Below are 15,085 nucleotides of genomic sequence, written 5' to 3' on the forward strand. Positions count from 1 at the left end.
ACATTTAAGTACAAGTCCATTTGCTGTTATTAACCATCTGTTCACAAAGACAACGCAGCAACATTTCGTTGGGCAATTACACAGTGTTACAATTTACGGGTCATTGAGGGTGGCAACAATCTGAAAAAGAGAACACTCTACACATAGTGGTCTGAATAGTATAGACTTTAACGATAAGTGCTAGAAATTCAGTGGTAAACCTCTAGCTTATTTACTATAGCTAGTCTATTGTGGGTTCGTAACACATCATTTACGAGGTTTGCCAGTTAATAAAAAGACCTGGAAATCTGCGGCCCGAGGTGCCACATCATATTGTTAGTTTTGGCCCTTGAGCAAAAAAGTTTGACGACCACTGATCCAATGGAATATTGTCTACTCCCGTGGCCTTGTTTCGACTTAGGTGACAAATGTGACAGAGCAGTGAAACACCTAAGTCCTCTTCCATTTACATAATATTACCCTCGAGTACATTGCCCTTGTACAGACCCTCTATGTATGCCTTCCACCTTTCTGCTTTCCCTTCTTTGCTTAGAACTGGTTTTTCATCTGAGCTTTTGGTATTCATACAGGTTGTCCGCTTTCTCCAAAGGTCTCTTTAAGTTTCCTGTAGGCAGTATCTAACTTAGCCCCTAGTGATATATGCCTTTACATCCTTACATTTGTGCTCTAGTCATCCCTGCTTAGCCATTTTGCACTTCCTGTCGATCTCATTTTTGAGATGTTTGTATTCCTTTTTGGCTGCTTTATTTACTGCGTTTTTATATTTTCTCCTTTCATGAATTAAATTCAATCTCCAAAGCTACCCATTCTTCTTCTACTGTATTTCTTTCCCCTGTTCTTGTCAGTCGTTCCCTAATGCTCTCTGTGAAACTCTCTATAAACACTGGTTCATTCAGCTCCAGGTCCCATCTCCTTAAATTCCTACCTTTTTGGAGTTTCTTCAGTTTTAATCTACAGTTCATAACCTACAGATTGTGGTCAGGGTCCACATCTGTCCCTTGAAACATCTTACAGTTTAAAACCTGGTTCCTAATATCTATCTTAGCATTATATAATCTGTCTGAAACCTTCCATTGTCTCCAGGTTTCTTCCACGTATCCAACCTTCTCTCATGATTCTTAAACCAAGTGTTAGCTTGTGACTAGTTAGCAAATAATAATTATGTAGATTTTGCATTTACATTATTACTGAGGATTATTAATTCTGGCTTGAAAGTTGGATGCCTTCTGTGTGACTGTATTATTGAAAATTGTTAATTATTTACAGGTAAAAAATGAAACTGATCTATAATTTCAGTGGAATCTCTTGTGCAGGGTAGCAGAATGCTGGGCACCCCTCCATCATCTTGCCCCATACGCCTGTGTGGAGTCACAGGATATGATGGACGTGTAAACGATATCATCTACTGTCATCCACTTGTCAAAGCAGAGAATAATACTGCAGTTGTCTACTTTGGTGGCGATGTTCAGGTGACCTGTAAATTGAGTTTACTGATATGTGATAACCTTACAGTTTTAATAAATAAATGATGAAAACTGTATAGAAGAAACAAATATTTTAAATTTTGAATAATTATTATTATTCTTGTATTTAAAACACTACTTTGTGTGTGTGGGTTGGTGGGGGTTGGATGGGGGTGGGGGGGCGGGGGCACTGTGAGGTACTCGCATGTGAAGGATGGGTTGAATGTGTAAGGTATGAGGACACATAATGGTGGTAAGTATAAGTATATTGGGGCAGCACAAAAAGTAATTTGTTTCATATAGACAGTATGCCAGAAACTACAGTATTTTTCACACTTTTGTTAGACAACAGTATATCAATCCTAATTACTGCACTGGCTTAAAAGAAACTGTGATTGATGTTCCCATTGGCTTCCAGTCACCTTTTGTAATGTACTAGTACGAAGCTTTTAATTGATGGTCGATCAAGTGTATTATATTTCTTAGATTTTGCTTTTACTGGCCTGCTGTGTACTGGGTGTCCATAAGGATCATCAGGTGCTTTTTTTCTAATGGTTCGGCAGATATTTGCAGTTTCGTTTTGTTCAATGTCTAGCTGGAGTCAGTCCAAACAAATACTATTCATCACATCTTTTTTGTGACAGCTGATGTTGATGGCAGTTGGTTTGTTTCCTGTACAAACAAAATTATTTGTAAAGTGGAATTTTATATATCCATTCAATAGACTTGTTCCAAATTAGTCTAGTGCAGTATTTGTTTTATCAACATGTATTAACAGGGACAGTAAAACACAAAGAATATCTGGTATTCCAGCAGTGAATGAGCAGTGCTGCTATGTGGCGGTAGCAGTCACTGTTGTCCAGACGGCACGCGAGTCACTATTGGAGGTCCTGTAATATCACTGAATATTGATGATTTCTCCTGGGACACCCTGTATGCTAACAACATTTTATGAACTTGTATGCTAGTTGAACTTTGGTGTTTACTGAATAATTTGTAAGTAGCAAAATAACTGACAGTTGTTGGATAACACTCTACAGTAATGTAATTTGTTCTAATCATATTACTGTGTCACTGGAATACTACAGTGCCAAGCTTATTACTTTGTGTACCCTATAGAATATGTCTTTAGATGCTACCATGCTTGCTTTTTCTTTTGTACCATTACTTTTGAGGTTTTATTACTCTAATTATTAAAGCTAATATACAACTTGTAACTATGTGGTTTCAGGATTTTCCAGAAATTATGGAGAACCACAGGGAAAACAAAAATTATGTAAAGTGGAATCTTGAAAACACTGCAGTGCTGCTCCAATCATATTTTCCTGAGAGCCATGTTGTTGTTGTGCGGCCATCTAGGTGAGTTCAGGCTCCACTGTTTCTTTCCTTTTTTTATTTATTTCTATGAAATAAGGGACAGTTTGTATTCAGCACACAAATGTTGTAACATCACTGTAGATTCGTCTCTTAAGTCATGACTTTGGTATAGTTACAGAGTGTCCCTTGATGGTTCAATACCTATAACTGGTTGATTGAATCAGTTTGCAGCTCTGAGGAAAAATTCAGACCAGAGTTGTCAACAATGGAACCAAGATTAATAAAAGTGTGGTTGTGCTGAAGCCAGTCTCTGCTGTGGTGGTTCCCTTACAGCTGTACATGGTGTTTGTAAATGAATATCAGGGTTTTAGCAATTTATAATATTTATTACATTAAACTTACAGTTATAAATGATATGCCAAATGAAAGAGCAGCTCAAACAGTTTTACCAGAATCTTATAAATGTTCAATGTGAGCACCAATTGTCACACGGCACACATCAAGTCTATAGCCCAAGCGCTGGATAGGCCGCAGGGGCCCAGTGACAGGGCTTGCTTTACATGGCCTCCACGTTCACTCGACCTAACGTCATGCGATTTTTTCCTATTGAGCTTCATCAAGGATCGTGTGTACGTGCCTCCGCTACCAGCAGACCTCCCTGAAATAAGAAACCGGATTGAAGCAGCTGTTGCTACAATCACTGAAGACACACTTATCAACGTTTGGGAAGAACTCTGCTGTGGACATGATGTGTGCCGGGTGACAAATGGTGCTCACATTGAGCATTTATAGGGTTCTTGGTAAAACTGTTTGAGTTGCTCTTTCGTTTGACATATCATTTATAAATGTAAGTTTAATGTAATAAATATTATAAAACATTAAAACCCCAATATTCATTTATAAACTCCCGGTATTATTTGTGTGTAGAGGTGGAAGCAAAACTCCCATTCAGTTTTCTCTGTTATGAAGGTCAGGAAAAAACTGGGAGAGAATTCTGTGTCACAGGTCGGAACTGTGTGTGTTTGGATGGACACACACACACACACACACACACACACACACACACACACACACACACTCTCACTCTCTCTCTCTCTCTCTCTCTCTCTCTCTCTCTCTCTCTCTCTGCAATGACTAAAAATAAGTTGAGGCATTTAGTGACAGATACACAAGCAGTAACTAAATACAGCAGCTTAGCTTGCAAACTTTCGTTTTTCAATGCAAGCATATCCTCACCTACACACACACATGAACAGTTTTCCTCTTCGGCAGCCCAGCTCAGATGGGTGAGCTGTATGGTCTCACTTCCTCTACCGTATTCTGCCACTTATTCTAGCCTGACTGCAGCACCAGATCAATGTAATAATTTTTTTATTTAAGTGTGTAGCAGCTTTAAAGAGTGCAACTTTGTAAGCTGAGCTCCATATGCCAGCTTTTGTTTGTGAGTGCATCTATTGGTTAATGCTTCAGTCACAAGGGATTTTAGAGTAGCAGTAAGACTAATACTTTCTTAACTATGAATTTGTTCTTTTTGCACAGCAAAGTTCCCATTCAAATTAGCAGTTACACATTGGTGGAGGCATTGTTTCCAGTCTTCTTAGCAGTTTTGGTAGGCTCATACTGGAAGATCTTCTAACTCCTTGGTTCTGTTCTTGTGGATAGTAACGAAAGTAACTGCAACATGCTTTTTTAACCCGGGGAATAAAGAAAAATCACAGGGACTGAAATCTGGCAAATAGAGGAGGAACAGCAGGCCTGAGGAACTACAGGAATGGTGAAAAATTCATTCAAATAAAACAAGTAGTTCACTGTTACTTTATTGGTAACAATATACCTGTTGTTTCATTCAGTATCGGTGAGTCACAGTAAAGCCTAACCAAAAATTTCTCAGATTTTGTTACTGACTTGCTGTATACCATGTGTCCCTCATAAGGGTAGTCAGACACATTTTATCTGATGTTTCAGCAAGTATTTGCAATTTCATTTTTGGGTTGTTTAGCTGGAGTCAGTACAGTCATTGCTGGAGATTGCTATGTGATGGGGCACATTCTCATAGTGCAGCATCCAAGTGTATGTAATGCCTCATCACATATATGCCATCCTGTTCCTAAGTCTTTTAATAACTTGCTGATAAAGAAGTTTGATTGACATTTTGTCATGGAAGGACCAATTCTTTGTGTATGAACCCACTTAAAGAAAAAGAAACACTAATTTGATTTGGGATTTCCTTTTTTTTTGTGATGAGAAGAGTTTGTAGTGCGACGATCTCTACTTTGGTATATTTAAAAATTCACGATTCACCAACAGTGGTAATGCTAGTAAAAACATCTGGCTCCTTCTGAAGGCAATCCTGAATCTCAAGGCAGACATCATTCCAACAGTTCCAAGGAACCTGATGACTGAACAGAAATACAATTCTTTCACATTCTCTTACCATGCAAAATTCCCTACTAAAATTTGATACAAACATGCTCAAATTTAGCTTGCTACAGACTATTCCCACTAACAGTTTGACCTCTGAAGACGATTCACTCTTTCCACATTGTCACTCATTCTTGAGGATCTTCCCATATGAACTCTGTCTTCCATTTCTTTATGGACTGCCAGAAAGGACTTGTGCCTTCTCCAATTGCGTGCATTGGAAAAGGAATCCTCTCCATAAGCTCTTTGTAACTTTCATAAGTGACAGTAAAAGTTTTTCCAAGATTAAAATAAAATTTTGTGGCATAGTGTTCCTCATAATTTTGCAGGTACCATTTTCACAATGCACCTGACAAACAAAATTATTTCTGATGCCGTCAGTACTTGTGTAGCAACTGCAGCACCTTGTGTATGGCCAGTAGTTATCTTCACTAATTCCATTATTTGTGGGATTTTTCAGTTGAGTGTAGATCTTAAATTCTCCACACTTCTAAACATTTCTGTAAACTTTGATATTTTATGAGTGGAATATACTTTTTCACATCATGTTCATTGTACCACCTGACGCATTTATCACTTCCAGTTTCTGTTTGTCAGTTTTTTCCAGTTTCTGTTTGTCAGTTTTAACCTTGAATTTCTGAAGTTTTTACTGATATATGGGAGGTAAAAATAAGAGTGGAATACAATGAACAAAGTACATGGTGGTTATTATTAAACTTTGGATACTTGAGGGGCCACCCGTGAAAAGCAAGTTACCATAAGACAATGAAACTTTTCGGAAACATTTGTAAGCACATGTGGAAGAGAAATAATGAATAAACCATTCAAAGAAATACATTTTAATTTTCACGTGATAGGGTGCTGACATCTGTTAATTGGATACTATGTTTACATTCCAGGTTACAAATGTTGCTCAATGTGATGACCATCTGCATCCTTGATAGGCTGCAACTGCACTAGAGATGTTGTTGTTGTTGTGGTCTTCAGTCCTGAGACTGGTTTGATGCAGCTCTCCATGCTACTCTATCCTGTGCAAGCTTCTTCATCTCCCAGTGCCTACTGCAACCTACATCCTTCTGAATCTGCTTGGTGTACTCATCTCTTGGTCTCCCTCTACGATTTTTACCCTCCATGCTGCCCTCCAATACTAAATTGGTGAGCCCTTGATGCCTCAGAACATGTCCTACCAACCGATCCCTTCTTCTAGTCAAGTTGTGCCACAAGCTTCTCTTCTCCCCAATCCTATTCAACACCACCTCATTAGTTATGTGATCTACCCATGTAATCTTCAGCATTCTTCTGTAGCACCACATTTCGAAAGCTTCTATTCTCTTCTTGTCTAAACTATTTATCGTCCATGTTTCACTTCCATACATGGCTACACTCCATACAAATACTTTCAGAAACGACTTCCTAACACTTAAATCAATACTCGATGTTAACAAATTTCTCTTCTTCAGAAACGCTTTCCTTGCCATTGCCAGTCTACATTTTATATCCTCTCTACTTCGACCATCATCAGTTTTTTGCTCCCCAAATAGCAAAACTCCTTTGCTACTTTAAGTGTCTCATTTCCTAATCTAATACCCTCAACAGTTAATTCGACTACATTCCATTATCCTTGTTTTGCTTTTGTTGATGTTCATGTTATATTCTCCTTTCAAGACCACACCCATTCCATTCATCTGCCCTTCCAAGTCCTTTGTTGTCTCTGACAGAATTACAATGTCATCGGCAAACCTCAAAGTTTTTATTTCTTCTCCATGGATTTTAATACCTACTCCGAATTTTTCTTTTCTTTCCTTCACTGCTTGCTCAATATACAGATTGAATAACATCGGGGAGAGGCTACAACCCTGTCTCACTCCCTTCCCAACCACTGCTTCCCATTCATGTCCCTCGACTCTTATAACTGCCATTTGGTTTCTATACAAATTGTAAATAGCCTTTCGCTCCCTATATTTTACCCCTGCCACCTTCAGAATTTGAAAGAGAGTACTCCAGTCAACATTGTCGAAAGCTTTCTCTAAGTCTACAAATCCTAGAAACGTAGGTTTGCCTTTCCTTAATCTAGCTTCTAAGATAAGTCGTAGGGTCAGTATTGCCTCACGTGTTCCAATATTTCTACGGAATCCAAACTGATCTTCCCCAAGGTCGGAGATACCATTTCACAATTGTTTGCAGCACATTTCAGATGGAGAACCATGGAATGTTCAGCTGTTGTGACGTAGCTGGTGCACTACTTAAAGATCAGACATTGCATCCAGCATCCTCAGCCATGGCAACAGTAACTTCTTCAACAATTTGTGGTGCAATTTGCTGTTTGCCTGCCTGAGAAGAAATTTCCAAATTGCCAGTTGATTCTAACTTCTGAATCATGTTCTTCAACGCTGGACCAGATAAAGGACCTCTCCATATTTCTTTAATGTGTTAATACTTGCAAAGGACAGTAGCACTGTTGCTGCTGTTATGATAAAACATCTTCGTGAGTGAAGCTCTGCTCACCTTGTCCAGACACATGTTGATTGACTGCGGCTGTAATGCACACTGATGCTTATTTCAACCCTACAATGCCAAACAGCAAGTCAAGGCACTAATGCCACTAACAACGCAAATCATGCAGCCCTCTGTCTGAACATCGCTTCTGTAAAGTTGGTTACCCATGCAGTAAATAGTTTCCCATCTACACTGGCTCAAGTAGTGAAAGTTTAATTATAACCACATTGCATTTTGATTGGAAAGGGTATAAAACGGGGATGCAGTCTTTCGTCTTTACTGTTCAGCCTATATATCAGAGAAATAATGATGGAAATAAAAGAAAGTTTCAGGACCGGGGTCACAGTTCAGAGTGAACGCATATACTGATAAGATTCACTAATGACACTGCTATTCTCAGTGAATGTAAGGAAGAATTAAAAGAGCTGTTGAGTGAAATGAAAAGTGTAATATGCACAGCTATGGGTTAAGAGGAAGACGAAAGTAATGGAGAGTTTGAGAAAAGAGAGTAACGATAAACTTTACATAAAAACTGAGGACTGCCAAGTAGATGAAGTGAAATAATTCTGTTGCCTTGTGAGCAAAATAACACTCATGGATGTAGCAAAGAGGATTATAAAAGCAGCTTATCACAGCTGTGCAAAAGGTGGAAAGCAAGAGAATCAAAGTGTTTGAGTTGTAGTGCTGTAGAAGGATGTTGAAAGTTAGATGGAATCACAAGAAATGAATTTACAAGGTTGTCTGCACAATCGGTGAGGAGAGAAAGATATGGAAAACATTGACAAAAAGAAGGGACAGGATGACAGTGCATGTGTTAATGATATCAACGGATAAATTCCATTGTGCTTGTGATAGCTAGGGTAAAAACTATAGGGGAAGACTGATTGTAATATATCCAAGAAATAACTGAGGACATTGTGTGCACATTAGAGGAATTCATATTAGACCACATCCAACCAGATAGAAGACTAACGAAAAAATAGGGCTGATATAGAATGAAAGGCAAAGGTCCCGAGTTCGAGTCTCGGTCGAGCACACAGTTTTAATCTGCCAGGAAGTTTCATACCAGCGCACACTCCACTGCAGAGTGAAAATCTCATTCTGGAAACATCCCCCAGGCTGTGGCTAAGCCATGTCTCCGCAGTATCCTTCTTTCCAGGAGTGATAGTTCTGCAAGGTTTGCAGAAGAGCTTCTGTGAAGTTTGGAAGGTAGGAGACGAGGTACTGGCAGAATTGAAGCTGTGAGGATGGCCCGTGAGTCATGCTTGTGTAGCTTAGATGGTACAGCACTTGCCCGCGAAAGGCAAAGGTCCCGAGTTCGAGTCTTGGTCTGGCGCACAGTTTTAATCTACCAGGAAGTTTCAGGGCTGTTATAGTTTACCTTCTTGGTTTAATAGTTTTTTAACATTAGTGTCATTTGGCTTTTGTTGGGTCCTATTAAAGTGTTGCATATTAATTTACCCACTGTACAAAATTAATGTAACGTGAATCTGGAGCAATAACAGCAGCAGCTCTAGCTCTTGGTAGGCACGTGAAGTAGTTCAAACTGCAGCTCTGCAGCATCTTGCAGAGGCATGGTCAGTGCTGAACAACTTGACGCTGGTTACCTCGTCTTCACTAATTCGTGTATCCAAAATAAATGGCAGTTTTTACTATATCCTATTTTGTTTCACTAAATACACAGATTGCTCAGAGATCACCCAGTTTCTTGTATGTTAGCAACTATATATATTAGGCCACATTCTTTGAACTGTAAGAGTCCATGTAGATATCTAAAATAATGTTCAGGGCTTTACTTACATAGCATTAATTAAAGTATCAAACATTTAGATAGCAAAAGATGAGTGTTCTTGTATTAGACAAAGTTTCCAAGCTAATCAATGTGGAGTCATGACTGGAATGACATTAGTTTCAAACTCAATGTATATCAGCTGAACATTGGTAGCAAGATCTATTACAGAATTGTTTCACATGGTTCTGGTTGAAAATCTTAACAGGGGAAATGTGGGTCTCGGTGATTCTGAACAGTGTCCCTAAAATGCACTGGAATGGGGAGCCAGAATGATATTTGAAAAGCTGCAGCCATATCAACGGTTCACAAAACTGTGTGCTAAGTAAACGAAGATTGCTATTATTAAGATATTAGGCCAAAATGCGGAAAAATAACCTCTTTTAGAACAAGAAAGTTATGTATATGGTATCAAGTAAACTATAATCCTGGAAATCAAAATAAGAACACCGTGAATTCATTGTCCCAGGAAGGGGAAACTTTATTGACGCATTCCTGGGGTCAGATACATCACATGATCACACTGACAGAACCACAGGCACATAGACACAGGCAACAGAGCATGCACAATGTCGGCACTAGTGCAGTGTATATCCACCTTTCGCAGCAATGCAGGCTGCTATTCTCCCATGGAGACGACCGTAGAGATGCTGGATGTAGTCCTGTGGAACGGCTTGCCATGCCATTTCCACCTGGCGCCTCAGTTGGACCAGCGTTCGTGCTGGACGTGCAGACCGCGTGAGGCGACGCTTCATCCAGTCCCTAACATGCTCAATGGGGGACAGATCCGGAGATCTTGCTGGCCAGGGTAGTTGACTTACACCTTCTAGAGCACGTAGGGTGACACGGGATACATGCGGACGTGCATTGTCCTGTTGGAACAGGAAGTTCCCTTGCCGGTCTAGGAATGGTAGAACGATGGGTTCGATGACGGTTTGGATGTACCGTGCACTATTCAGTGTCCCCTCGACGATCACCAGTGGTGTACGGCCAGTGTAGGAGACCGCTCCCCACACCATGATGCCGGGTGTTGGCCCTGTGTGCCTCGGTCGTATGCAGTCCTGATTGTGGCGCTCACCTGCACGGCGCCAAACACGCATACGACCATCATTGGCACCAAGGCAGAAGCGACTCTCATCGCTGAAGACGACACGTCTCCATTCGTCCCTCCATTCACGCCTGTCGCGACACCACTGGAGGCGGGCTGCACGATGTTGGGGCGTGAGCGGAAGACGGCCTAACGGTGTGCGGGACCGTAGCCCAGCTTCATGGAGACAGTTGCGAATGGTCCTCGCCGATACCCCAGGAGCAACAGTGTCCCTAATTTGCTGGGAAGTGGCGGTGTGGTCCCCTACGGCACTGCGTAGGATCCTACGGTCTTGGCGTGCATCCGTGCGTCGCTGCGGTCCGGTCCCAGGTCGACGGGCACGTGCACCTTCCGCCGACCACTGGCGACAACATCGATGTACTGTGGAGACCTCACGCCCCACGTGTTGAGCAATTCGGCGGTACGTCCACCCGGCCTCCCGCATGCCCACTATACGCCCTCGCTCAAAGTCCGTCAACTGCACATACGGTTCACGTCCACGCTGTCGCGGCATGCTACCAGTGTTAAAGACTGCGATGGAGCTCCGTATGCCACGGCAAACTGGCTGACACTGACTGCGGTGGTGCACAAATGCTGCGCAGCTAGCGCCATTCGACGGCCAACACCGCGGTTCCTGGTGTGTCCGCTGTGCCGTGCGTGTGATCATTGCTTGTACAGCCCTCTCGCAGTGTCCGGAGCAAGTATGGTGGGTCTGACACACCGGTGTCAATGTGTTCTTTTTTCCATTTCCAGGAGTGTAGTTCAAATCCCTAAGGTGTCAAACTGGCCCCATGCTTACTTTTTTCTAAACCTTTCTTTACTTACATTATACTTGATTCTTCTGCACCCTCTCACCTTCTGGGGCCATTGGATCCCCTTTCCTCACACTTCTTGCTGACACATACCATAATAACTCTGATGATAGCTTATGGACAACTTATCTGGTCTGCATAATACCAGTTGATCTTCATTTATCTTTCTTACTGTTAGTAAATTCTTGCCTGTTCCTTTACACGTGCTGAATGCAGATGTTGCAGTAACTCACTAGACTTAATTCAGTATGATACTGGAATTTCACGTGCAGAAAACAAGTAATGCAATAGTTAAGGTGTTGAGAGGTTGACAAGCACGCAAATAATATATAAATCATTGCTAAGGTTGTGAACAATTTTCATCCTCAGAGGACTCTCTCTCTCTCTCTCTCTCTCTCTCTCTCTCTCTCTCTCCATCTCCCACCTCCCCCTCTCACCCCTCCCCCTCTCACCCCTCCCCCTCTCACCCCTCCCCCTCTCACCCCTCCCCCTCTCACCCCTCCCCCTCTCACCCCTCCCCCTCTCACCCCTCCCCCTCTCACCCCTTCCTCCTCTACCCCTTTCCCCCTCCCCCTCTCCCCCCTCTCCCCATTTCCCCCCTCCCCCTCTCACCACGCCCCCTCCGCCCCCCCTGCCCCACCGCGCCCCCTCCCCCTCTGCGCCCCCACCCCCGCCGTGCTCCTGGCATGAAATTTTTACTGGACATTAAACTGTATGTTCTGAGTCTGCTGAAGTACAGTAATTGCATTTCAGCCACTGCTTTCGGAAATACAATTTTTTAATTATATGGTTAAAATTTTTGTGTACTTTATTGTACATTATCCTAAATAATTTTAATTATACATAACATTGTATTCTTCTTTTAGTTCAATAGACTCAAGAGATTATGTTATTACTCCCTGAAAATTTGAATACTCTACTCGAAGTGGTTTCTGTGATAAATACAACAGAAAATGTAAATTTCCAGAGATGGCTTCTAAAGTTTCAAAAGACTGTAACTCACGAAATACATGCTTAATTTTATATTTTTAGTCACTCAGTAGAAGCCTGTACCATACTGTTTATCATCATCTTGATCTTTTTCCTAGTTTTTTCTTCTTCTTTCTGGACTCCTTAGTGTTCAACTTGTCCATCCGTTTAAGTTCGCTGATGCAGTTTGCTCCAGGATTAATTCCCATATACTGTAGCAGTTTCACCCTACCAATTTTGCCATCATTAAAAGCAATGACAGCATCACTGACCCCCACTTTAGTGTCTTCATTCCAGCAAAAACATCTTTTGGTAAGCGAGTCGATATAAGATTATTGAATGGCTCATTGGGATTTTGAGTCTGACCATGCAGACACTTCTTCAGCAATTCAGGATTTGCAACGTCTCTGTAAATTGGTTTTATGATATTCATGACTGCTGCTGGACTTTAATGTCTATGGCTGTATGAACTGTTTTTAGTGCTCGGCATTGCGGTAACTGCACCATGAATCAGGTCCAGGAGGGCAAAGGTAGTGTACTGGTTTTTCATCAGTTAACATTCTGTGGAAGAAGATAGTCCATACTGCCTGCTTCATTTTCAACAAATCCTCAGTATTATCTCTAATGGCCATCCAATAATACTGCTGTAGTTCATCAATTATTTTGTCTGTCAGCCTGCCTCTTAAGGTTTTTACAGTCAGAAAGTTACTTGTCTGTCAAACTTTATTTCAACTTCCTCAGCCTGGTGCCCATCCTCTTCTGGACATGACTTATATAACACAGCAATCACAGCCTTCTGTATAAAAAATTACCAATTTTATTAGATCTTGATGTAATGCACGTAAAAATTTTAACATTTTCAACCAGTGTAGATTATATTAAAAATACTTCATGTGAGTTTATAAGTGATTATAATCATTTTATTTGGAAAAATGCAAATTTTATAATGAGATAAAAATCCAAAATGTGAAAAAATTTTTCCATTCTAACTCCCCTAATGTCACAAATGGAAAACCTATATGTGAATCGCGTGTCCTCCATTTGCTGCATTGACTTAAAGCAGTGTGCAGAAGTAGATACATAATTTTCCAACAGTTCATTCAACTGATATCAGCGGTCCATTCATTTACTAATTTACATAGGTGGAGAATAATGTTTGTTCCTCTGGGTCAGTGAATGGGAAAGTTAGGTTGTTTATTTCTCATAATTCGACCGAAGACACTTGATAGTGTTAAAATACATAATAGTTTGTAGCACAGAGATGTTGAACTGATAATCATTTGTGCTTTCAGGGTAGCACTTGGAAATTTATCAAGAGATGGACAGCTAATATGATTGTTTTATGTATTCCGCAAAGAGAGAAAGGTGGGCTGATTGAGAGTACACAACAGTACACTACAGTTTTGATTTTGCTGGTGGCAGTGCTTCTAAAAGTGTTATATGCTTCACAGCTGATATCTGGGGTGCAGATCTTAAGTTTGAAAAGCGTTTGAATGCATCTGTCATCATCTGTGTAATATAGGAGGTGGCATGATGACCAGTATACTGAACTTCTATCTGAAGCAGTGTTTGTCCCATGGTCAAGGGTTTTCTTGCTCTCTCTGCATTTTAATGATTTGGCATTTACTCACTGTAAAATTTTGGCCCCAAGCCCATCTACTGTCACAATGATCATTTAACCTAAGGGAGGAAGGTGCCATCTGTCAGTGGGTAGTGTAAATTTTGTTCTGTGTGCTGCTGCATTTCACCCTGTAGCAACTTGTGCACTGTTTCGAAACTGTCTAGCAGATTAAAACCGTGTGCTGGACCAGGGCTAGAACCAGGAGCAAAACATTTCTTGCCAACTGTGAGATATGTAGACACAACTCCTGACCCGCTCTCCCAGCTTACTAACGCCAGTACCTCTCGTTTGTTTCCAGACTTCACAAAAGGTCTCCTGCACATCTTCCTGGACTAGCACACCTGGAAGAAAGGATAATACGGAGAAATGCCTTAGCCACAGTGTAGAGGGCTGCTTCCAGATTGATTTTTTCACTTTGTAACAGTGTGTGCTGTTTTCAAGCTTCTTCACAGATTAAAACACTATGCAAGTCGGGCACATGATATTTTAACTGTTCATGCATCATGTCCACTAAGTTGGGGATTGGGGGCAGGTTCAGCACTTACTTTATCAAGCATCGGAAAAACTTCTACCTCTACACTATCCACTGTTTTGTTGGTGGTTATTTATTCTGATTCACAGTTTTGCGACCATGACAATGTTTTAGAAGGGCATGTAGCCATTTCAGTAAATTGGCACAGGTGTTTCCTGAACACTGAAAATTTGACAGAATGAGATTCTGTGGGCAGGTATATGAGGGTACACTTTGCACCAGTGAAATTGATAAAGAATTTAACTAAGGAGGAATTGTAAGGAAGAGTTCAGTGGGTGTCTAAGATAGGATGTTACATGGTTTCAGTGGAGAATAGTTTGCCATTTTCGAGAACAGCCAGTGTGGTGTGTAGGATGTAAATTGTTTTGGGGGATTAAATCAGGAAAATGTTCATTGGCGACTGACTGAGTGATGAAGGAAGAAATTTTATTGCTTGTTGGAATTAGTTTAGAGAATCTTGAGGGTAGGAGAACAGAAGCAGATAATCCATCAACAGTTTTTTCGTGAAAGTTTTTAACATTTCTGTCCAGTTTGTGAACCCATCATGAGAATATCGACATACCGGGCTGAGGGTTGTA

At 41.0% G+C, this 15,085-nt stretch overlaps 1 protein-coding gene across 5 annotated transcripts in view; it reads left to right on the top strand.

The window, feature by feature from the left end:
* Positions 1 to 15,085, top strand: part of LOC124713352 (mitochondrial protein C2orf69 homolog) — a 220,315-nt gene that overhangs the window by 137,280 nt on the left and 67,950 nt on the right. For 3 of the 5 annotated variants that reach the window (XM_047242942.1, XM_047242941.1, XM_047242940.1), the window contains 2 exons: positions 1,314 to 1,469; positions 2,695 to 2,822. In XM_047242942.1, the coding sequence (XP_047098898.1) occupies positions 1,314 to 1,469; positions 2,695 to 2,822 (284 nt within the window). Of the gene's footprint in view, positions 1 to 1,266; positions 1,470 to 2,694; positions 2,823 to 15,085 lie in introns of all 5 variants that reach the window. The other 2 variants (XM_047242943.1, XM_047242944.1) reach the window with 2 other exon arrangements.

Source organism: Schistocerca piceifrons, chromosome 1 (assembly GCF_021461385.2).
Source record: "Schistocerca piceifrons isolate TAMUIC-IGC-003096 chromosome 1, iqSchPice1.1, whole genome shotgun sequence".
In the NCBI taxonomy this organism is placed as follows: Eukaryota; Metazoa; Arthropoda; class Insecta; order Orthoptera; family Acrididae; genus Schistocerca; species Schistocerca piceifrons.